Source organism: Salvelinus sp. IW2-2015, unplaced genomic scaffold, assembly GCF_002910315.2.
Source record: "Salvelinus sp. IW2-2015 unplaced genomic scaffold, ASM291031v2 Un_scaffold16467, whole genome shotgun sequence".
In the NCBI taxonomy this organism is placed as follows: Eukaryota; Metazoa; Chordata; class Actinopteri; order Salmoniformes; family Salmonidae; genus Salvelinus; species Salvelinus sp. IW2-2015.
Genome location: NW_019957600.1, coordinates 1 through 24386, shown reverse-complemented (window position 1 = coordinate 24386; position 24386 = coordinate 1). Strand labels below are relative to the sequence as shown.

General features: G+C 42.9%; 1 protein-coding gene across 1 annotated transcript in view; it reads left to right on the top strand.

Moving 5' to 3' along the window:
- LOC112080734 (mitochondrial intermediate peptidase) overlaps positions 1-22846 on the top strand; it is a 32343-nt gene extending 9497 nt beyond the window's left edge. The window contains exons 13-19 of the mRNA XM_024146577.2: positions 192-399; positions 1055-1164; positions 1265-1339; positions 1800-1916; positions 4745-4866; positions 5697-5770; positions 22122-22846. Coding sequence (XP_024002345.1) covers positions 192-399; positions 1055-1164; positions 1265-1339; positions 1800-1916; positions 4745-4866; positions 5697-5770; positions 22122-22222 — 807 coding nt within the window. The 3' untranslated portion in view covers positions 22223-22846. The remainder of the gene's footprint in view (positions 1-191; positions 400-1054; positions 1165-1264; positions 1340-1799; positions 1917-4744; positions 4867-5696; positions 5771-22121) is intronic.
- The last annotated feature ends 1540 nt before the right edge of the window (positions 22847-24386 follow it).

Below are 24386 nucleotides of genomic sequence, written 5' to 3'. Positions count from 1 at the left end.
CTTTAAAGATGACATGAGTTTCAGTAGATCAAAAAAAGTTTCTGAATTTCAAAATGCCGTCATGGCTGCTGTTTCTAGCGTGTTCAAAAGAAAAAAGTCTCTGGCCCTGTGGCACTGATCTTGAAACCAGCAGTACATAGAATGTATTCAAGGCAGGGCCTCAATGTTCTCTTTGTCTCTCCCTTCCTCAGGACTGCCACTTCACCATCCGCGGTGGGCGGCAGTGCCAAGAGAGCGGACAGTACCAGCTGCCTGTAGTGGTGCTGATGCTGAGCCTGCCCCTCCCCACCAAGAGCGCCCCCACCCTGCTCACGCCGAGCATGATGGAGAACCTGTTCCACGAGATGGGTCATGCCATGCACTCCATGCTAGGGCGCACACGCTACCAACACATCACAGGTCAGCCATGCTCATCTGACATTCTCAGAGTTGAACCGTTAACTTTAGCAGCTTTAGCCTGGCATTGTGCTTATGGGTAATTCCAAAGTGATGCTGAAACATCCAAGTCGTCCTTGTCCATAGAGTTGTATGGTTTGTTTAACTTTGCAATCATTGGTTTTTGTTTGACATACATTTTAAAGTGAAAAATCGGATACTTAGCATCACTCTTACCGTGGTATTGTCCCTATGTATTTGTACTGTTAATGTGAATAATAATATGGGAATGACTGTATGTAAAGCTCTCTCAAGTCAATAGTCCTAATAGTGAGGAGGATTGATTTCAGTATCAATGGTTTCATCCTCTGCTAGTGTAGTGGGTGGTGTTGTGAATGACATCTTATAATGATCGTCACAGGTTAGAATGGCATGCGTAGAGGCTGTGTTCAGTCATGGTGTGGAGACTTGAAAAGGCCTGTTAAATACAATTCAGAATGATATGGCTTGGTGAGGAAATCCACACTGGTTATCATTGGATTGATTGCATGCTCCTTTACTTGTTAGATAAAGACTAAGGATATGCCTTAGCAAGTAACTCAAGATGCTATAAAATGTCATCCACTTAGATAACATAAATCAGTAATGGAGCAACTTGAGACTGCTTTTGTCTTCTCAGGAACCAGATGTGCCACTGACTTTGCTGAGGTCCCCTCTATTCTCATGGAGTACTTTGCCACTGATTATCGTGTAGTGAACCAATTTGCCCGCCATTATCAAACAGGACAGGTACACAAACTCACCATTTTTTTTGTGTTACTAGATGGGTTACTGTAAAGATATTGTGCTGTAGTCCTGCTGAGAAATGAATGTCTTTGTGTTTTTGCAGCCTCTGCCTCAGAGCATGGTGGCTCGTCTGTGTGAGTCCAAAAAGGTGTGTGGTGCGGCAGACACTCAACTACAGGTAAATCCCCCTGACATACAACAACAATGAACAAAATGGGTCACAGCTTTTCCTTGAATGGGATACATTAACACTCATGGGTTACGTTGACACTGAACTCTCATGCAAATGCACATTACAAGGGCAAAACATTTTGCTCTCAAACTGTTTAAAATGTACTGGCACGGCAGCAAACACTGACAACTGTTATCTGCTAATCTTTATAGTAGTTTTTTAACAAGGTATCCTATATTGTTAGCGTTGTTTTAAAAACTCACTTAAACACAATAGACATAACACATATCCTGTAGGTGCTTTGCCTGAGTGATTGATGGTAGATAAGTGTAGAGACTTAACAGATATCAGCCTTTTTCAGGCAACAGAAAATTACTTAACTCTAAGTGGGATATTTGGGAACGTTTCAAAGGTTTAACATGTAACTACATGAATGATTCAGCATGTTTATTTTTTATGTGGACAGATTTTCTACTCTGCTCTGGATCAAATGTATCATGGAAAACCCCAAAACCGATCAACGACTGATATCTTAAAGGACATGCAGCAGAAATTCTACGGCCTACCGTACACTCCAAACACGGTGGGTACCTCGGTGTCAAAATGCTCTTTGCCTTCACTGAGTTGGTCTATAGAACTTTGATTAAGAGCTCAATTACAGCCTTTACAGTTAATGAATGTTTGAGGGGACATTCTTTGCTTAATCCCCAAATCTTTACCACGGTGTCTGCCTTCTCCCGTGCAACAGAGGGACAAAAACAGAGCAGAGAGAGGGAGTTATTTTTGGGATATTCTTCTCTGGCTTTGTGGTTTTATATCTCTTACCCAGGCGCAGCACCGTTTAAGGGATTAAACCTTTTTTGGAGGCCCTGCTCAAATAACAAAGCAGAGGTATACTTTGAATGAGCACTCCCTGGGGGAAATATTTGAAACTCTTCTTTCTGTGGTCCTTTTAATGAAAATAGTCAGGAGGGAATAGAGAATGTAAAACACAGCCATCATTTAACAGGAATGGTCATCATAAGGCATTTATCCTCATCTGTAATTATGTGGGCCATCAGGAATAGACGGCACTCAGTCAACTATATTCCACCTTCTTTAATTGAGCTTACAAGCCATAGTTGCTTTAGCCTCGCTAAAAGTCCTACTTCCACTTTTATCCATGCAGCTAACGACCTCCCAGGGGAGTGTGGTTAATGTTATATACTTTCCTTTCTGTCTGAGTAATTTTTCTTTAACTATAGAACCATGCCGAAACTCAACATTTCACTCAAATTACATATGTTATGATGGGATGAGTAGTTTTCCTCCTTTTAGCCCCACTTACAAAATTCCTAATTGTGTTGTTAAAGGATCTGTCATGGGATTGGAGCAAGTGGAAACAGATTTGTTTATATTCTGCTAAAAGGAACATATTTTTTATTCTCTTCTCCCTGCGCTCGCAAAAAAGCAGTGAAGCCAAACTTTCCACACTAAACTGAACATTTGAATGGCTAATAGGTTACAGAGAGACCAAAATGATAAACACTGGGGTGATTGTGACATGTGTATGGTTTATAGACCAGGGGTATCAGTTCTGACTGGAGAGAAAGACTATCAGCTGTTGTTGAGTACATGGACCAAATGGTTATCCCATGCTGCTCTGACTTTCCGTGTCTTTGTCTGTGTGGATCAAAAGGGATCTTTCGCTGAGATGTTGACTGGACTATGACCTTCTCAAGTTGGACGGCTCAAAAATAAAGCAGAGCAATGGTGTCTGAACTGATTAGTTTGAATGTTCACTGTCCATCTCTAAGTTTCAGCCATTCTTTGTCATACCTGTAATTACGTTTCATGTTCTAAGGTCTTGTGCGGTTGGGGATATCTTGCCACAGCAAGATGAGGATGAGTTCAAACCGGGTGACCTGATATATGCTATAGGCCTCTGGTACTGCCGTCCGGGCGGCTGGTGAACTCTCCTCATGATTTGTGCTCAGTTTCCCAATATTTTGGTTTCCCCAATGTACTGCCTCTGTCAGGAGTACTGTTTACCCTTATTAAAGTCATTAGGGCCCAGATGGGACCCGTCATGCAGACACTTTGCGGCTTAAGCCTGTTTCACGCTAGAGGATCATCCACCCAGCCTGGAGAACTCTTTCACACTGCCCGCTGTTTAAATAAGCAGCACCTCTCTCAAAGGCAGAGTACATTAGCCCCTTTAAACTCATCTATCGCACCTATCCAAGACGGTACTGTAAAGAGCACAGTCGGGGAAAAACCTTCTCCTAAGAGCTAAAGTCACTCATTAATTTATAAAGATCTGGGCCCACATTTTGATGTTAGTTAGGGCAACTTCATTTGGTGATATCTATGTGACTCTAGCAAGGTTCGTAAGGTTCCTTATGCATTACAGGCTCAATGCTCTGATACAATACTTACAGTACTTAGCTTTTCATTTGTGTTTTACAACCACCGTGGAGAATAGGGTATAATTTAGTTTTGTTCCACTGCTGCTTTCTGACTGAATGACTGAGTGTTTGCCAGGTGAATTTCCCCGGAGTCCAAAATCAGGCCTGATCATAGAGCATGTTGTCTTTACAGATAGGAAGTTGGACCCTCTAGGCAACAAGGGGAAAAGGAAATGTATGCACTCTGCCATTTAGGAATTTCCAAGTTTTGTTCCTTTTAAAAGCAAAGTAAAAGGTTTAAAGTAAAATGTATACAGTTAAATCAAAGTCCATATTTGACTTAATCATGGGCCAATTGAACTGTAGCATGAATTTTGAAGCAGAAAAAAACAGTGACCAGACAGTAACTAGAACAAACTGCAATAGACTTTCTTTAATGGCCCAAATAATATTGGGTATTTTCCTGAGGGGGAAGTAGATGATGATGACAGAAGAATGTCTCTGCTTGTCTTTTCCTTTAGCAACCTTTATGAGCGGGAACAGTTAAGTCTTCAAAGCTGAATTAGCCTTTCTTTCCAAACTACACTCTGCATTTAAAAAAATAAATAATGTTGTACCTTTATTTAACTAAGCAAGTCAGTTAAGAACACATTCTTATTTTCAATGACGGCCTAGGAACAGTAGGGTAACTGCCTTGTTCAGGGGCAGAACGACAGATTTTTACCTTGTCAGCTCGGGGGATTCGATCTTGCAACCTTCCGGTTACTAGTCCAACTCTCTAACCACTAGGCTACCTGCCGCCATGCGTAAGCTATTTTAATTGCATTCAATCTGTCTGTTTTTGTTATTGTTTTTTTATGTGAGATAAAATGTTTATTTGTCAGTATACATACAGTGGTGGTCTTTCTGAAATCATGGTATTCAGTGGAATCTGTTGAAAGCCAGTTTAATTTGGGTTATTTATTGGGTATGGTGTTGTTAATGATGTTGTGATCTTGTGAAATGCTTTTTTTTTCGTTCGCAGGCATGGCAGCTGAGATTCAGCCACCTCATTGGCTACGGGGCCAAGTACTACTCCTATCTCATGTCCCGCGCTGTGGCCTCCATGGTGTGGAAACAGTGTTTTGTTCAGGATCCTTTAAACAGGTGAGCCTGTGAGCCATTCAGCGTGTCCTCACATAAACTCTTGATCAGGAAATACACACAATATCAAGGCATGGCTGTCTGCTGCACTTAACTTTTGTAGGTGTGACTAAATGCAGGGTCCCTACGGAAGAAAAAAACTGTTTACTGTAGCAATACAATGAACTTCCTCCGAGGCAGTCATAAATCGGTGAAACATGACTTTATTAATAATGTAAAAATATATCAGGACCATTTGGTGATGTATTTTTGTGTGTCCCTTAAGATTTTTTGCCATGTGTAATCACACACCGGGAACTTGTTATGCTACATTCAATGATAGTACAGTGTGTCTGTTGTTATATCACTGAAAGTTACAGTACATTTGACTGCAAGGTATAAACTTGTTTGCGTTTCCAAGAAGACCGAGGCAAATGCTCTCTGACAAGCAACCTTCCCTGAGTAGTGTTAAGTCTCTCAGCTTGACATTGAACATGACATTAATATGAAATCCACACCAGCAGGTGTGGTACTGTAATCCAGTTAGAGCCACCAGCGTCCACATTACACAGCCCCACAGTCCTCCCTATCAGCTCTGCTCTGACTTTGACTTCACAGAGGCTTTGTTTAGAGATTCACCTCAGAGATTCGAGCCCCGCAGCCCTTTTTTCTCCGTCTTACTTTCTCTCCTTTCCCTTTGACATTGTTTATGTTCCACCTGTGGTTGTCGAACCTCTGTTTCCTATCATCAGCCCTGTGAGGAGAGAGCTGAGACTTTGCTCAGGGAAGGGAAGAGGAGCCGCTGGAGGAGAATGCATGTGGCTGTAATCTTATCTTTCCTCTCTCTCCCCCAGGGATATGGGAGAGCGCTACCGTAGGGAGATGCTGGCCCATGGGGGAGGGAAGGAGCCCATGCTCATGGTGGAAGGTATGTCATGGTCTTGACCAATGTGCCCTCTAAGCTGCGCACTTGCGTGGCCGAGCACCTCCTCCAGGAATGCCGCGAAGAAGAAATGCCAGGCCTCGCAGAGACACAAGAGATTGAACTACACCGAGTTTGCCCCATTAGTTTGCGCTATATAGATTAATGTTTTTTCTGTGGTCAAATCAACATTATATTAGCCCCTTTTCAATGCAACAAAACAAATCTAACTTTGCAAGATTGAGTCTGTGATTTTGTTGTAGGCAGAGCCAGAGCGCAAAGGAGTAGAATTCTATTGGTGGGGGTAGCTGACGAGCATTCTTTCAATCACCCATGAGTAAATCCGCTTTTCAGATTAAAGCGCATAGCTGTGCGTGTGCACATTTGTTTATATTCTTTGCTAGTTAGCAAGTTGTTAGCGAGTTATTAGCTCAGTTACAAAGAAGTATAACTTCAGCAATGGGGAGTTACTGCTTCCTACAAGAGCACAATACGTGTAGGCTTAGGCTATATTTCAAGCTGTCTTTGAAAAGCCAGTAAGGTAAAAAGCTTTGTCTTAATTAAAGGGGCAGTGTTATATTTTGAGACAGGCTTGAATATGCAAATAAGCCAATAGGCAGAGGGGTAGCCTACATTGTCTAATTCTCTGTATGGTAGTAATAATTAATTGTATTTTATAAAGTGGTTGCATCATAAAGTGGTTGCTTGCATCATAAAACACCTTAGCAATTTACAGTCACCTATTTGGCCCATGGTGTTACAGACTAAGTCAAAAATCATAAATTAATGTCTGGCCCTTCATAATGTAAAAAACATTCTTAAAAGTCTTGTGCAATGTTGGCCTGCATTGAACACCACAGCTATATCATAGAAATCAAAAGCTTTTTCCATGTTAAAATAATATGGGATTTGCTCCATTGATTTTGTTGGTATGGTCAAATAGCCACAATAGCCTATTGGCCACTGTTTAAAACTGTAAGGGTACAAACGTGCCCCGGAAGTTGCAAAACGTTGTCACAACGTACATGTTTCCGCTCACAAGACCTAAAATTTGCTCAGTGCCCCAAAACATTTGAGGGAATATTGGACTTGACCTGAGCCTCTGGACCGGTCATGTAGTGGCCCACTTCAGGCTGATTTACTTTATAAAAATATTTTATTGAAATTAGACCCCCTGTTTCTTGCCAATTTCGTGATATCCATTTGCGATCCAATTACGATCTTGTCTCATCGCTGCAACTCCACAACTGGCTCGGAGAGGCAACGGTCGAGTCATACGTCCTCCGAAACATGACCTGCCAAACCGCGCTTCTTAATACCCGCTTGCTTTACCCAGAAGCCAGTTGCATCAATGTGTTGGAGGAAACACCGTTAAACTGACGACTGGAGTCAGCCTGCAGGTGCCCGGCCCGCCACAAGGAGTCGCTAGAGCCCAATGAGCTGTAGTCAATGAATAGCATTCTCACGTAGGTGTTCCGTTTGTTCAGGTGGGAAAGGGCAGTGTGGAGTGCATTAGAGATTGCATCATCTGTGGATCTGTTAGGGCGGTATGCAAATTGGAGTGGGTCTAGGGTTTCTGGAATAATGCTGTTGATGTGAGCCATGACCAGCCCTTCAAAGCACTTCATGGCTACAGACGTGAGTGCTATGGGTCGGTAGTCATTTAGGCAGGTTACCTTAGTGTTCTTGGGCACAGGCACTATGGTGGTCTGCTTAAAACATGTTGGTATTACAGACTCGGACAGGGAGAGGTTGAAAATGTCAGTGAAGACACTTGCCAGTTGGTCAGCGCATGCTGGCAGTACACGTCCTGGTTATCCATCTGGCCCTGCGGCCTTGTAAATGTTGACATGTTTAAAGGTCTTACTCACATAGACTGCGGAGAGCGTGAACACGCAGTTTTCCGGAACAGCTGGTGCTCTCATGCATGTTTCAGTGTTATTTGCCTCGAAGTGAGCATAGAAGTAGTTTAGCTCGTTTGGTAGGCTTGTGTCACTGGGCAGCTCTCGGCTGTGCTTCCCTTTGTAGTCTGTAATGGTTTGCAAGCCCTGCCATATCCAACAAGCGTCAGAGCCGGTGTAGTACGATTAGAGATTAGTCCTGTATTGACGCTTTGCCTGTTTGATGGTTCGTCGGAGGGCATAGCGGGATTTCTTATAAGCTTCCGGGTTAGAGTCCCGCTCCTTGAAAGCGGCAGCTCTAGCCTTTAGCTTTAGTGCGGATGTTGCCTGTAATCCATGGCTTCTGGTTGGGGTATGTACGTACAGTCACTGTGGGGACGACGTCAACGATGGACTTATTGACGAAGCCAATGACTGAGGTGGTGTGCTCCTCAATGCCATCGGAAGAATCCCGGAACATATTCCAGTCTATGGTAGCAAAACAGTCCTGTAGCTTAGCATCTGCTTGATCTGACCACTTTTTATTGATCTAGTCATTGGTGCTTCCTGCTTGAATTTTTGTTTGTAAGCAGGAATCAGGAGGCTAGAATTATGGTCAGATTTGACAAATGGAGAGCAAGGGAGAGCTTTGTATTTGTTTCTTTGTGAGGAGTAAAGGTGGTCCAGAGTTTTTATTTTTTTTATTTAATTTTATTTAATTTTTTCTCTGGTTGCACATTTAACATGCTGGTAGGAATTTGGTAAAAGATTTAAGTTTCCTTGCATTAGAGTCCCCGGCTGCTAGGAGAGCCGCCTCTGGGTGAGCGTTTTCTTATGGCTGAATAGAGCTCATTCAGTGCTGTCTTAGTGCCAGCCTCAGTCTGTGGTGGTATGTAAACAGCTACAAACAATACAGATGAAAACTCTCTAGGTAGATAGTGTAGTCTACAGCTTATCATGAGATACTCTATCAGACGAGCAATAGCTCGAGACTTCCTTAGATTTCGTGCACCAACTGTTATTTACAAAAATACATAGTCCGCCACCCCTTGTCTTACCAGATGCCGCTGTTCTATCCTGCCAGTACAGCGTATAACCAGCCAGCTGTATTTAATAGTGTCGGTGTTCAGCCACGACTCCGTGAAGCATAAGATATTACCGTTTTGAATGTCCTGTTGGTAGTTTAATCTTCCGCGTAGGTCATCGATTTTATTTTCCAAAGATTGCACGTTTGCTAGCAGAATGGAAGGAAGTGGGGGTTTAGAACGTCGGACTAGTAACCGAAAGGTTGCAAGATCGAATTCCAGAGCTGACAAGGTGAAAAATCTGTCGTTCTGCCCCTGAACAAGGCAGTTAAACCACTGTTCCTAGGCCGTCATTGAAAATAAGAATTTGTTCTTAACTGACTTGCCTAGTTAAATAACGGTACAAACAAATATATAATTTCATCGCCTACGAATTCTCAGAAGGCAGCCCACCCTCTGGGCCCTTTTTCTCAACCTCGTCTTCACGCAAATCACGGGGATCTTTTCCTGTTCTCGAGAAAGCAGTATATCATTCGCTTCGGGCGAAAAGATTCTGCCAGTGGTAAGTAATCGCAGTCCTGATGTCCAGAAGTTATTTTCGGTCATAAGAGATGGTAGCGGCAACATTATGTACAAATAAGTTTTTAAAAATACGTTACAAACAGCGCAAATAAACGAACGAAAAACACAATCGGTTGGGGACATGTAAAACGTCAGCCTTCTTCTCCGGCGCCATTTTTTCAAGGAGTACCGGTACTGAGTCAATGTGCAGGGGTATGAGGTAGTTGAGGTAATTGATGTAATATATACATGTAGGTAGGGGTAAAAGTGACTAGGCAATCAGGATAGATAATAAACAGAGTAGCCGCAGTGTATGTGAACAGTTTAAAAGTGTCTATGTGAGGGTGTGTGTAGCGTCAATATGTGTGTGTGTGTGTGTGTGTGTGTGTGTTGGAGTGTCAGTGTAGTATGTGTGAGTGTCTGGGTAGAGTCCAGTGAGTGTGCATAGAGCCGGTGCAAGAGAGTCAGTGCAAATAAAAAGGGTGTCAATGCAAATAGTCAGGGTAGCCATTTGAGTAACTGTTAAACAGTCTTACTGCTTGGGGGTAGACCCTGTTCAGGAGCCTTTTTGTCCCAGACTTGACGCTCCGGTACCGCTTCGGTATCTTTTCAGCCTCCTGAGAGTGAAAAGGCGTTGTCCTGCCCTCTTCACGACTGTGTTGGTATGTTTGGACCATGTTAGGTCCATAGTGATGTGGACACAGAGGAACTTGAAGCTCTTGACCCGCTCCACTACAGTCCCATTGATGTGAATGGGTGCGTGTTCGGCCCTACAGTCCACGGTCAGCTCCTTTTGTCTTGCTAACGTTCAGGGAAAGGTTGTTGTCCTGCCACCAAACTCCCACGTATCTGACCTCCTCCCTATAGGCTGTCTCATTGTCGTCGGTGATCAGGCCTACCACCGTTGTGTTGTTGACGAACTTAAGATGGTGTTGGAGTCGTGCACGACCTAAGCAGTCGRGGGTAAACAGGGAGTACAGGAGGGAACTAAGCACGCACCCCTGAGGGGCCCCTGTGTTAAAGGTCAGCATGGCGGATGTGTTGTTGCCTGCTCTCACCACCTGGGGGCGGCCCATCGGGAAGTCCAGGATCCAGTTGGAGAGGGAGGTGTTCAGTCCCAGTGTCCTTAGCTTAATGAAGAGCTTAGTGGGCACTATGATGTTGAACGCTAAACTGTAGTCAATGAACAGCATTCTCACATACAGTTGAAGTCGGAAGTTTACATACACTTAGGTTGGAGTCATTAAAACTTGTTTTTCAACCACTCCACAAATTTCTTGTTAACAAACTATAGTTGGCAAGTCGGTTAGGACATCTACTTTGTGCATGACACAAGTCATTTTTTCAACAATTGTTTACAGAGATTTCTGCACTTATAATTCACTATCACAATTCCAGTGGGTCAGAAGTTGACTGTGCGTTTAAACAGCTTGGAAAATTCCAGAAAATTGTCATGGCTTTAGAAGCTTTTGATAGGCTAATTGACATAATTTGAGTCAATTGGAGGTATACCTGTGGATGTATTTCAAGGCCTACCTTCAAACTCAGTGCCTCTTTGCTTGACATCATGGGGAAGTCAAAAGAAATTAGCCAAGTCCTCAGAAAAAAGATTGTAGACCTTCACAAGTCTGGTTCAGCCTTGGGAGCAATTTCCAAACGCCTGAAGGTACCATGTGCATCTGTACAAACAATAGTACGCAAGTATAAACACCATGGGACCACGCAGCCGTCATACCGCTCAGGAAGGACACGCATTCTGTCTCCTAGAGATAGACGTACTTTGGTGCGAAAAGTGCAAATCAATCCCAGAACAACAGCAAAGGACCTTGTGAAGATGCTGGAGGAAACAGGTACAAAAGTATCTATATCCACAGTAAAACGAGTCCTATATCGACATAACCTGAAAGGCCGCTCAGCAACGAAGAAGCCACTGCTCCAAAACCGCCATAAAAAAGCCCGACTACGGTTTGCAACTGCACATGGGGACAAAGATCGTACTTTTTGGAGAAATTACCTCTAGTTTGATGAAACAAAAATAGAACTGTTTGGCCATAATGACCATCGTTATGTTTGGAGGAAAAAGGGGGAGGCTTGCAAGCCGAAGAACACCATCCCAACRGTGAAGCACGGGGGTGGCAGCATCATGTTGTGGGGGTGCTTTGCTGCAGGAGGGACTGGTGCACTTCACAAAATAGATGGCATCATGAGTCAGGAAAATTATGTGGATATATTGAAGCAACATCTCAAGACATCAGTCAGGAAGTTAAAGCTTGGTTGCAAATGGGTCTTCCAAATGGACAATGACCCCAAGCATACTTCCAAAGTTGTGGCAAAATGGCTTAAGGACAACAAAGTCAAGGTATTGGAGTGGCCATCGCAAAGCCCTGACCTCAATCCTATAGAAAATTTGTGGCCAGAACTGAAAAAGCGTGTGCGAGCAAGGAGGCCTACAAACCTGACTGTTACACCAGCTCTGTCAGGAGGAATGGGCCAAAATTCTCCAAACTTATTGTGGGAAGCTTGTGGAAGGGTACCCAAAACGTTTGACCCAAGCTAAACAATTTAAAGGCAATGCTACCAAATACTAATTGAGTGTATGTGAATTTCTGATCCACTGGGAATGTGATTTATTTCAGCTTTTATTTCTTTCATCATTCTCTCTACTATTATTCTGACATTTCACATTCTTAAAATAAAGTGGTGATCCTAACTGACCTAAGACAGGGAATTTTTACTAGGATTAAATGTCAGGAATTGTGAAAAACTGAGTTTAAATGTATTTGGCTAAGGTGTATGTAGACTTCAACTGTAGGTGTTCATTTGTCCAGGTGGGAAATGTGTGGAGTGCAATAAAGTTTGCGTCGTCTGATCTGTTGGTGCGTTCATGGCTACAGATGTGAGTGTTACTGGGCGGTAGTCATTTAGACATGTTACCTTGTCGTTCTTGGGCACAGGGAATATGGCGGTCTGCTTGAAACATGTAGGTATTACAGACTGGGTTAGGGAGAGGTTGAAAATGTCAGTGTAGACACTTGCCAGCTGGTCAGCGAATGCTCTGAGTATGCGTCTGGCCCTGCAGCCTTGTGAACGTTAACCTGTTTACTCACATTGGCTACAGAGAGCGTGATCACAAAGTCGTCCGGAACAGCTGGTGCTCTCATGCATGGTTCAGCGTTGCTAGCCTCGAAGTGAGCATAGAAGGCATTTAGCTCGTCTGATAGGCTTGTGTCACGTCACTGGGTAGTTCACGGCTGGGTTTCCCTTTGTAATCCGTGATTGTTTGTAAGCCCTGTCACATCTGACGACCATCAGAGCCAGTGTAGTAGGCTTCGATCTTAGTCCTCTTTTGATGCTTTGCTTGTTTGATGGTTTGTCGGAGGGCGTAGCGCAGGGGTGGGCAACTCCAGTCCTCGAGGACCTGATTGGTGTCACACTTTTTCTCCTTCCCTAGCAAACACAGCGGGGATAATCAAATTGCATTCTAAACTAAAGATCATGATTAGGTGATTATTGGAATCAGGTGTGTTAGCTAGGGCTGGGGAAAAGTTGTGACACCAATCAGGCCTTCGAGGACTGGTATTGCCCACCCCTGGCATAGTGGGAAATCTTAAGCGTCCGGATTAGTGTCCCACTCTTTGAAAGCGGTAGCTCTGTCTTTTAGCTCAGTATGGATGTTTCCTGTATGTAATCCATGGCTTCCTGTTGAGATATGTACATACAGTCACTGTGGGGATGATGTCGTTGATGCTCTTATTAATGAAACCGGTGACTGATGTGGTAAACTCCTCAATGCTTCCAGTCTGGGCTAGTGAAACAGTCCTGTCGCTTTAATTAACTGTTAAGATACACTACATGTGGACACCCCTTCAAATTAGTGTATTGGGCTATTTCAGTCACACTCGATCCTGAAGTGTGTATACAATCGATCACACAGCCATGCAATCTCCATAGACAAACATTAGCAGTAGAATGGCCTGTACGGAAGAGCTCATTGATTTTCAACGTGGCACCGTCATAGGAGGCCACCTTTCCAACAAGTCAGTTTGGCAAAATTCTGCCCTGCTTGAGCTGCCCCGGTCAACGGTAAGTGCTGTTGTTGTGAAGTGGAAACGTCTAGAAGCAACAACGGCTCAGCCGCGAAGTGGTAGGCCACACAAGCTCACCGAATTGGACCGCTGAGTGCTGTAGTGCATAAACATCTTTTGTCCTCGGTTGCAACACTCGCTACCGTGTTCCAAACTGCCTCTGGAAGCAACGTCAGCACAATAACTGTTCGTCGGGAACTTCATGAAATGGGTTTCCATGGCCGAGCAGCCACGCACAAGCCTAAGATCACCATGCACAATGCAAAGCGGCGGCTGGAGTGGTGTAAAGCTCACCGCCATTGGACTCTGGAGCAGTGGTAACGCGTTCTCTGGAGTGATGAATCACGCTTCACCATCTGGCACTCCGATAGATGAATCTGGGTTTGGTCGATGCCAGGAGAATGCTACCTGCCCTAATGCATAGTGCCAACTGTAAAGTTTGGTGAAGGAGTAATAATGGTCAGGGGCTGTTGTTCATGCTTCGGGCTACAGTAGGCCCCTTAGTTCCAGTGAAGGGACATCTTAACACTACAGCTTACAATGACATTCTAGATATTCTGTGTGGAACAACTTGACTGTCCTGCACATTGCCCTGACCTCAACCCTATTGAACACCTTTTGGGATGAAATGGAATGCCTACTGCGAGCCAGGTGTAATCGCCCAAACCCAGTGCCCGACCTCACTAATGCTCTTGTGGCTGAATTGATGCAAGTCCCCGCAGCAATGTTCCAACATCTAATGGAAAGCCTTCCCAGAAGAGTGGAGGCTGTTATAGAAGCAAAGGGGGATCAACTCCATATTACTGTACAGTAGGTCGTTATGGCAGTGCGTGCACATCATCTTGTCTACATGATTTACTATATCATCATGACCACTTCAATTACTGTAATAAAGTAAGGATTGTTTACATGTGTCTGTTCAAGCCTTTAGAAATGGTGTACTGGTTTTGAGAAACTAACTAAAAATCGGGGAACATTTTGAGTGAGTACAGTAATTAGTCATTGGAAGTGACATGTTTACTATGAAGATTTTTGTATTTGCACAGCCTCAAGGCAATATCATTTTAGAAACACTTACATAAACCAACACTGAGCAAACCGAACCCCGTTACAGAAGTTTGCAGATAAAGTGGTCTGTTTCCCTGCTGTTCCCTGCAGTAAGGGTCCGGGGTCTGGGGGTGGAGGATCTTGGTTGAAAGGTGAAGGGGCAGGTTGGGGGAACCCGGCGCAAGCCCAGAGAGGTTCCTCAGAGGCAGGCCTGGTCTCTTTATCTGGGTGGCTCCCTGCCCGCTCCATGCTGCGCCTGGACGTTTCCCAGGCAGCCAGCATGTGGTGAAAAGTAGCCCCGGGATTAAATGGCAGCAGAGAGCATGAAAGGTGATCGACTGACGGCCCATGCTGACTGAAGCCCTCTGTTCAAGGGCCCAGGCCGCCACAGAGGGGGCTTTCATGGGCCTGCTGTTTCCCATAGCCTCCTCTGCCCACCACGGATCAGAAGGGGCACATGGGACAATGGAGCTACCTAAGCAATGGAGCAGGTCCCAGGACCTGGCCTCTCAGCTCAGCCTGGCCCAGTTGGCCTAATCAGGTGTGGATATAATGACCCTGTTCTGAAGTTAATAAACCTTCTGAGCCTGGTTCTATTGGCCTTGGTTCTAGTCTGCTACTCCTTTGTCTCCCTCTGGTTTAATCAGAGGATCACTGTATGCGTAGTATGAGTCTTTAATCACCATAGTACAGTATGAATGAGTCCTTATGAACTTAGGAGGATTTAATTTATAGTCACATTGATGTAGTCATTCTAAGTTACCAGAGGTTCAATCAATGCTCTAAATGTATTTTCCTCCTCAAATAGTTAGACATCCTCCTCCAAACTGCTCTTTGCAATGTTTGTCATCACTCTTGTCATGGTTGTTTTTTTTAACTGTTTTTAAAAGCTGTTTCAAGAAAGAACGAGTTTCCTTAACTTCAAAGACATAACTATAGTGGCAATAAGAAGATAGTTTGCCGCCAGGTTAGAAAGAGGTAATTACTTAAACACCTTGACATGTTTTAAATGGTTATGATCAAAACGTAAAGTGCTAGAGAAACCAGAAATCTGTTATGAACTGTATGATTATGAGTGATTGTTGCTCAACCCTGTTTGTTCAAAGAGCTTGTCGTACTCAGCATTATGTTATTGAGTAGGAGGGGCAATATGGTATATGCAAATATGTAATAGTGATCTATTACTTTCTACTGGTGAAAGTGACATTAACACATGCAACAATAACTTCAACACATAAAAAAACACTATCTCAGCGATGCCAAGGCAGTTCCTAATGTCTGTCTCTGCTCTAATCTTCTGTGGTCGGTCAGTCAGTCAGTCTGGGACAAGCCTAAATCCCAAGGTGTGGCCAGGCTGGGCTGCCCCAGCACCAGATGACACAGCAGAGCAGCACTCTAGAAGTAGTGGGATTAATGGCTGATCAACAAATGTGGCTCAGCCTGGCACTTTGATGCAGGCAGCTTCTACTGAGACGGAGTCCGTTTCCCTTCCGTCCATCCCCGAGTCCTCATTACCCTTTTGTTACTCTGCTGTTAGCCAGCCACAGAGATACACATCACCACCCTCTGTAAAGTAAATAAATAGTGCTGCACTGCACATACTACCTAAACGCAGCCTTTATTTCAGTAATTTTAATGTTTTTAATGGACCTTAGTTCTTCCGTATGTACCTGTATTTTAAGCACAGGTTAGTTACGCAGCTGTTCAACAAAAGTTCACTGTACAACAAATCGTGCATACAGACTCTCAGCTGGAATACTGTAACATTTTCTTCTGTAGAAAGCTCAGACTGACAAATAATTGTTCTTTCCATGGATAAAAGACTTGAAACAATACTTCTGCTGTCCCAGCAAATTGCTCCTTTTCAGAATACAGAACTAATGGATTACACATTTAATGCCATATAGACCCATTGATGTATGAGTCTGGTTTGCTTTAAAGTCCTCAGGGCACAGTGGTCATGTTGGAGTGTCTTGGGAGCCTTTTAAGCAGGTTGTGCAATAACCTTCATCAAGGGACATCTTGGTTAAACTTAACCTAATAGCCTGTTTACCTAACCCTGTTTAGTGTTAAATCTTGGCGTTTAATAAAGTAATAAAAGCCCCACCCTGTGGTAATTTGATTTTGGAAATACTTTTATTTACTAGCCACTTTTGTTAACATTATTGGCATATATAATGACATGTAATGGGCATAGCCTCATACCTCAGAGCAGTGCCATTGTGAATGGAGAATGCCAATATCTAAAGGCAATATGACTAATTTGACAAATCCATCATTCTCGGTTGCCAGACTGGGCAGGAGCAGAACATAGCTTACAGGCCTGTCCCAGGGTTTGACAGGGTTGTCTCTTTTTGTGTAAACAAGAATGATTATTCTACGGCTATGATTTCACTTATGTTTTTCCTTTGCCGATGTTTTCCAACAGGATCCGGCACCTCTGTTTTGGACTGTTTAGTTCCAGAACCATTTGCCAGGATCCGGTACCTCTCGTGGCATGAAGAATCATTTCAGACACACCTACTCATTCCAGGGTTTTTCTTAATTTTTTACATTTTCTACATTGTAGAATAAGTGAAGACATCACAACTATGAAATAACACACATGGAATCATGTATTAGCCCAAAAAAGTGTTAAACAAATCAAAATATATTATATATTTGAGATTCTTCAAAGTAGCCACCCTTTGCCTTCATGACAGCTTTGCACACTCATGGCATTCTCTCATCCAGCTTCATGAGGAAGTCACCTGGAATGCATTTCAATTAACAGGTGGGCCTTGTTAAAAGTACATTTGTGGAATTTCTTTCCTTAATGCGTTTGAGCCAATCAGTTGTGTTATGACAATGTAGGGGTTGTATACAGAAGATAGCCCTATTTGGTAAAAGACCATGTCCATATTATGGCAAGAACAGCTCAAATAAGCAAAGAGAAACAAAAGTCCATCATTACTTTAAGACATGAGGGTCAGTCAATGTGGAACATTAAAAGAGCTTTGAATGTTATTTCAAGTGCAGTCACAAAAACCATCAAGCGCTTTGATGAAACTGGCTCTCATGAGGACCGCCACAGGAAAGGAAGACCCAGAGTTACTTCTGCTGCAGAGAATAAGTTCATTAGAGTTCACTGCACCTCAGATTGCAGCCCAAATAAATGCTTTACGGAGTTCAAGTAACAGACACATCTCAACATCAACTGTTCAGAGGAGACTACGTCAGTCAGGCCTTTATGGTTGAATTGCTGCAAAGAAACTAGTACTAAAGGACACCAATAAGAAGAGACTTGCTTTGGCCAAGATATACGAGCATTAGACCGGTGTAAATCTGTTCTTTTGAGTCCAAATATGAGATTTTTGGTTCCAACCACCGTGTCTTTGTTAGACGCAGAGTAGGTGAACGGATGATATCCGAATGTGTGGTTCCCACTGTGAAGCATGGAGAAGGTGTGATGGTGAGGGGGTGCTTTGCTACTGACACCGTCAGTGATTTTTTTTTTTGAATTCAAGACACACTTCACCAGCATGGCTACCACAGCATTCTGCAGTGATACGCCATCCCATCTGGTTTGCGCTTAGTGGCACTATCATTTCTTTTTCAACAGGATAATGACCCAACACACCGCCAGGCTGTGTAAGGGCTATTTGACCAAGGAGAGTGATGGAGTGCTGCAGCAGATGACCTGGCCTCCACAATTACCCGACCTCAACCCAATTGAGATGGTTTGGGATGACTTAGACCGCAAGTGCTCAGCATATGTGGGAACTCCTTCGAGACTATTGGAAAAGCATTCGAGGTGAAGCTGGTTGAGAGAATGCCGAGAGTGTGCAAAGCTGTCATCAAGGCAAAGGGTGGCTACTTTGAAGAATCTCAAATATAAAATATATTTAGCATTGTTTAACACTTTTTTGGTTACTACATGATGTGTTTTTTCATAGTTTTGATATCTTCACTATTATTCTTCAATGTAGAAAATAGTACCAAATAAAGAAAAAACCCTTGAATGAGTAGCTATGTCCAAACTTTTGACTGGTACTGTGTGGTGTGTGTGTGTGGTGTGTGCAAATGCATGTTGTGTGAAGTGGAAGCAATGAATGTGGCTGTGTCGTGTGTTGTGTGAGCGCGGTGGTTGGATTCAATGTGTTTGTGACGTTGTGTGTGTGTGTGTGTGTATTAGTGTTAATGTCACTGTCCCCACTACAACAACTAAAAATACTTGTAATTTTGTCCTTGAAACAATTAAAATACTGTAGAAATTCATTCATTCCTATGGAGGACTACTCCTTCTGAGGAGTACCAATATGGCCAACTGGTGGCTTCAAAGCCTCTCATTGGCCAATACATAGAATTTGCATTCTGGTGTTTATATACATCATTGGCGTTTACCTGCTGGTTGCTCTTTTGTCACATTGTGACTCTGGTTATGCAGATTAGTCTCCATGCTTATTTAACACACTAACCTGCAGCACGGCAGGCTGCAGGCTCCCGGCCAGTCCACTGCAAATCCCCTTGTGGAGAGGTGTCTGGAAATAGCTGTCATTAGAGAAAGTGCTAGTGATGCTGCAGACAGCCTTGTGGATCCAGATTAGTGACTGCAGAGTGAGATCTATGGTGAGATACTTAGATGAGCTCACCATTCCCAGCCCAATGATGTCATGTTTTTGTGAAAATCCATTTGAGTTAAACCGTGCATGCATAGCATTTAGTGGTTAGCCCTCTAAGGTTCATATATGCAATATTATATTACTGCCCTATAATGTCATAGTTTTGTGAGGAAAGAAAAACATGTAGATTTGAATAGTCCATAGATTTCTGCAATTGAAAATAGCAGGTTTAGCCAAATATTGTACTACTGCAGTATCATCCTCTAGGTCAGTGGCTTTTTATAGTCCTGTATCCCTTCAAACATTCAACCTCCAGCTGCGTACCCCCTCTAGCACCAGGGTCAGCACACTCTCAAATGTTGTTTTTTGCCATCATTGTAAGCCTGCCACACACACACTATACGATACATTTATTAACATAAGAATGAGTGTGAGTTTTTGTCACAACCTGGCTTATGGGAAGTGACAAAGAGCTCTTATAGGACCAAGGCTGAAATAATAATAATAATCAATAATTTAGCTCTTTTATTTAACCATCTTACATATAAAACCTTTTGTTCGTCGAAAATTGTGAGTAACTCACCACAGGTTAATGAGAAGGGTGTGCTCAGTCTTATATAATTTTCCACACACAGTCTGTCTGTATTTAGTTTTCATGTTAGTGAGGGCCAAGAATCCACTTTCACATAGGTACGTGGTTGCAAAGGGCATCCGTGTCTTAACAGCGCGATTTGCCAAGGCAGGATACAGTACTCTGAGCGCAGCCCTATCCAAAAATCTGGCAGTGGCTTCTGATTTAAATTCAATTTTCACAGAACCGCTTGTTGCAATTTCAATGATCCTCTCTTGTTCAGATATCGGTAAGTGGACTAGAGGCAGGGTATGAAAGGGGTAACAAATCCAGTTGTTTGTGTCATCCGTTTCGGGAAAGTACCTGCGTAATTGCGCACCCAACTCACTCAGGTGCTTCGCTATATCACAATTGACATTGTCCGTAAACTTGAGTTCATTTACACACAAAAAATCATACGATGATGGAAAGACCTGTGTGTTGTCCTTGTTAATGCAAACAGAGAAGAGCTCCAACTTCTTAATCATAGCCTCAATTTTGTCCAGCACATTGAATATAGTTGCAGAGAGCCCTGTAATCCTAGATTCAGATCATTCAGGCGAGAATTAGCATCACCCAGATAGGCCAGTCGTGTGAGAAACTCGTCATCATGCAAGCGGTCAGACAAGTGAAAATGATGGTAAGTGAAGAAAACTTTAAGCTCGTCTCTCAATTTAAAAAAAAAAAAAAGTCAGTACTTTGCCCCTTGATAACCAGCGCACTTCTGTATGTTGTAAAAGCGTTACATGGTCGCTGCCCATATCATCGCATTGTGCAGAAAATACACGGAGTTCAGGGGCCTTGCTTTAACAAAGTTAACCATTTTCACTGTAGTGTCCAAAATGTCTTTCAAGCTGTCAGGCATTCCCTTGGCAGCAAGAGCCTCTCGGTGGATGGTGCAGTGTACCCAAGTGGCATTGGGAGCAATGCGCGTTACCACTCCACTATGTCTACCTGTCATTTCTTTTGCGCCATCAGTACAGATACCAACATGAGCAGCAGCTACGTTTGGCTACATACGGACCGTTAGTGGAATTCCTACGAGAGAGTAATGGTTAATGTGATTGGATGTTAATTATTTGACTAGGCTACCTGTATTTGACATTGTGTTGTTATTTCGCTGAACACTAGATGGTTTAATTTTATTTTTGGCAGTGAAATGAGGCTACTCAGGCGAGAAAACAACCTCACCCAAATGTATAGCCCCATTGGAAAATATAAATGGACTGTTTAAAAATGTGAAGGATTTTTTTTTTTTTTTTAAGAAATTGTGAATCACATTTGGCGTACCCCGATGGCAGTGCGTGTACCCCCCCCCCCCCGTTTGGGAATACCTGCTCTCTGTGATTCAGTGGATGTTTTTCTACCAGAGAACATGTTATCTTATGCCACTATCGGCAAACCACAATGCTTACAAGCTGAACATCAAGTAWGATCTAGTTTTTAATAAACCCCTATCATACGAGTGCCTGAAAACCACCACCTTCATGTGGGTTTAGAACCTTGGTTCGGAGGCCTTGTGACTGTGCTCTGGTTTATACCCCTATCTAGCTGTTGGGAGAGAGGGCGGGAGGGCGGGCAGCGTGAAACCTGCTTCTGACTGGTGGCTAAAGGGGAAGATGAACCCTGGTCTGTTTCTCACAAGGCTCCAGTGTGGGAGGCAGCCAGTTTAATGCAGGCCAGGGCCAAGCTCATTCAGGGCTCATTTTCCAACTGCTCAGCCAGTTTTAGGAAGGGAACTTCTCAGAGCCTCCCTGCTCCCTGAGGACTCCCTGCTGTGTGTGTGTGGTGGGGGGGATACATGCATGAATGAGTCTCTGTGTGTGTGTGTGTTTTATTATTGGAACCCTTTGCATGTGGTTATAAATGCAAGTGTGTTGTTCCTGAATTTTGATAAAAAATTGTATCTACATTTTCTTTTTAGTGCCTGTCTACTGCGTGTGTGTGTGTGTGTGTGTGTGTGTGTGTGTGTGTTGGAGGTGACCCATGCAGGAAGGAGGGGGGAGTGCCTATTTACATTGGCAGCAACACAAGGGGGAAATGAACTGACTTCAAAGCGAGAGTGCAGCGGAATTGTGAAGAGAGTGTGCGCTCCGTGCATGAGCTACCAGACACTCTCATAACACAGACACATATTCCCAGAGCTGCTCCGAATGGCCTGTTAGAAACATACTGGAGCAGGCTAGCAAGGAGATTATATGTGTATAGAGACACTCTACCCCCTCAATATCACACCTTTTGACGTTTGTACTGTTGCAGTGTTGAAACAACAAATGAGAACTTAGGAGTGTTTACTCTTGAGGACAACTTTAAAGGTACATTAATACACTTCTCTATGTACTCTTGCATTTAATGAATTGGCTCCGTGTTACCTGATATCCACTACAGGCCATAAGCTATATCTTATTTAACTGAAAGTTCTGCTTTTATATTTTAACTAAGGTGTTTCACTTCAATTCATTGGAGGAGTTTTACTTCAGTGACAGCATATAAACCTTTTTTAAAGGGCAATATGCTCAATCCCTGTCCGTGTATCTGTGTGACACAGGGATGCTGCAGAGACAGCCCACCATTGAGGACTTTGTGGACGCCCTGGTGACTGACCTGAACCCAGACTTTGAGACCTTCATCATGGACTCTACAAGCTGATTATCTTGATCGATCTTCAACTCTTCAATTCAGTTTGAGCCATGACTTGAATTGTGTTGCTGGGGAATGGACTCACGTGATCAGAAAATGCAATTAATTATTAATCCTTTCAAAAGGCAGATAACTGTAGCTGTATGCAGTCACTGTAAACATGTGTATTTGTATGCAATTTTTGTATACGAGCTAGCTATTTAGTGATTTGGCTCAACCATAGGTTCTGTGTGGTTCATGAAAGTCTGTGCAGATCTGTGCATATACCACATGTAATATACCATACTGTCTTACACATATTTTTGTCATTGATGCATATCAATTATGGAAAGCACAAAAAGTACATCATTTAATTCAGAATATTGCAATATTGAGCTATGTAATCTTCAGCACGTTGAGAATGTATGTTTGAAATATCTGTTCCAATATCCATGAAATAGATAAGTTGAAGTATGTAGACATTATTTGTATAATCTGCCCAAGAGAAAATACTCATATCTGTGAGCGTTGAATATCATTTTCTGCAAAAGTATGAGCAGTTCATTGTTATTTCCTGTTCAGATCAGACAGGACAAATACAACACCTGCTATTCCTGACATAGTGTTTTGACTTAAATGCAAATCTGCTCCCTCTGATTTGTCTGTGTTTCTGTTAAGGAGGGAGGGGAGGGGGTGGGATGGGAGGTTATGGGCTGAAGGAAGGATAGAGTCTCTTAGGTGTTGTGAATTGGAGATTTAAGGGATTTCTGATTAATTCACACAGAACGTGATCCAGACTGTGACGACTAGCTAAATCAAGTACCTCCGGCTGTTGCATCTGCTTCAACAGATTCTGCCTCTAATTACCAGGGGCTGAGGCTACAGCTGCTCCCCATACAATGTCCTTACTTGCCTAGCACTGATATCAGACCTGGGGAATCACCCATCAAGGTGGGATTTACTTCAGATGGTTAATCAAGGTGTGAACATGCTATCAAAGGGAGTGAGCTGGGTAGCTGTAACCACATGTAGGCCTACTGTACATCGCACAGAGCCATGAATAAATTCCTAAATATGAAATCACTAATGGAAGCTTTATTTTCATTACTCGTATCTAGTTTTGAACCAAATTCAATCATAATATTTTGTGGCAAGTAATATCTTTGAGTTTCAGAGAGACGCTACTGTATACTGAAGTGAATGTAGTGCGTGTGATGTAGTGATGATTGCAGGTTGTCTGTTGCAATTGGTGTAGGATTAAAGATGGGCCATTTCAATGTTAGTCACTAGAGACATTTGAACAACAATCAAAATCACATAGGTTGTCTTGTTGAAGTGGTTTATTTACAAATATATCAAATGAAAGTGTATATGCACAACCACCAATACTACAACTGAAAAAAGCAGGCATATTTGTCACTAGTCGGTCATGTCTACATTACAAAAATATTAACCTATTTTCTATTTTACAATATCTACAACAAATTTGATATCACACACAAACATTCCTCATTGTCTTAACTTGTTCAGTATTATCTAGATTGTCTTCCATGTGCACCAGAAATCACAGATGTACGTTTTGACATGCTTCTCTTACGCCCTTTAAGGAGATGTTGCCAGTTATTAACTTGTAACAGCGACTTCATGACAAAACACATCAATAGTCACAGTCACACTGTGGTACCGTTGCTGCTAGTCACCTACTTAAGCAGACATCAGAAACAAAGGGGAAGGCATCTATTTACTTTGTACCAGTCAACAATCATTTTGCATGCTTTCAACTTCATTACATCAGCCTCTGGCCCGGCAACCTCGCGTTGTGCATAGATTTCTTTTCAGTCTCTGCTCTTGTGCTTTATTTTGCCGTGAAGTCATTTGTTAGCATTTATTTGCAGTGCTGTGAAAAGGTATTTGCCCCCTTTCTGATTTTCTACATTTGTGCATATTTTCTGTACTGAATATTATGAGATCTTCAACCAAAACCCAATATTAGATAAAGGGAACCTGAATTTACAAATAACAAAAAAAATGATATTTATTTATTTAATTAACAAAGTTATGCAACACCCAATTCCCCTGTGTGAAAAAGTAGTTGCCCCCTTACACTCAATAACTGGTTGTGCCACCTTTAGCTGCAAGGACTGCAACCAAATGCTTCCTTTATTTGTTGATCAGTCTCTCACAACGCTGTGGA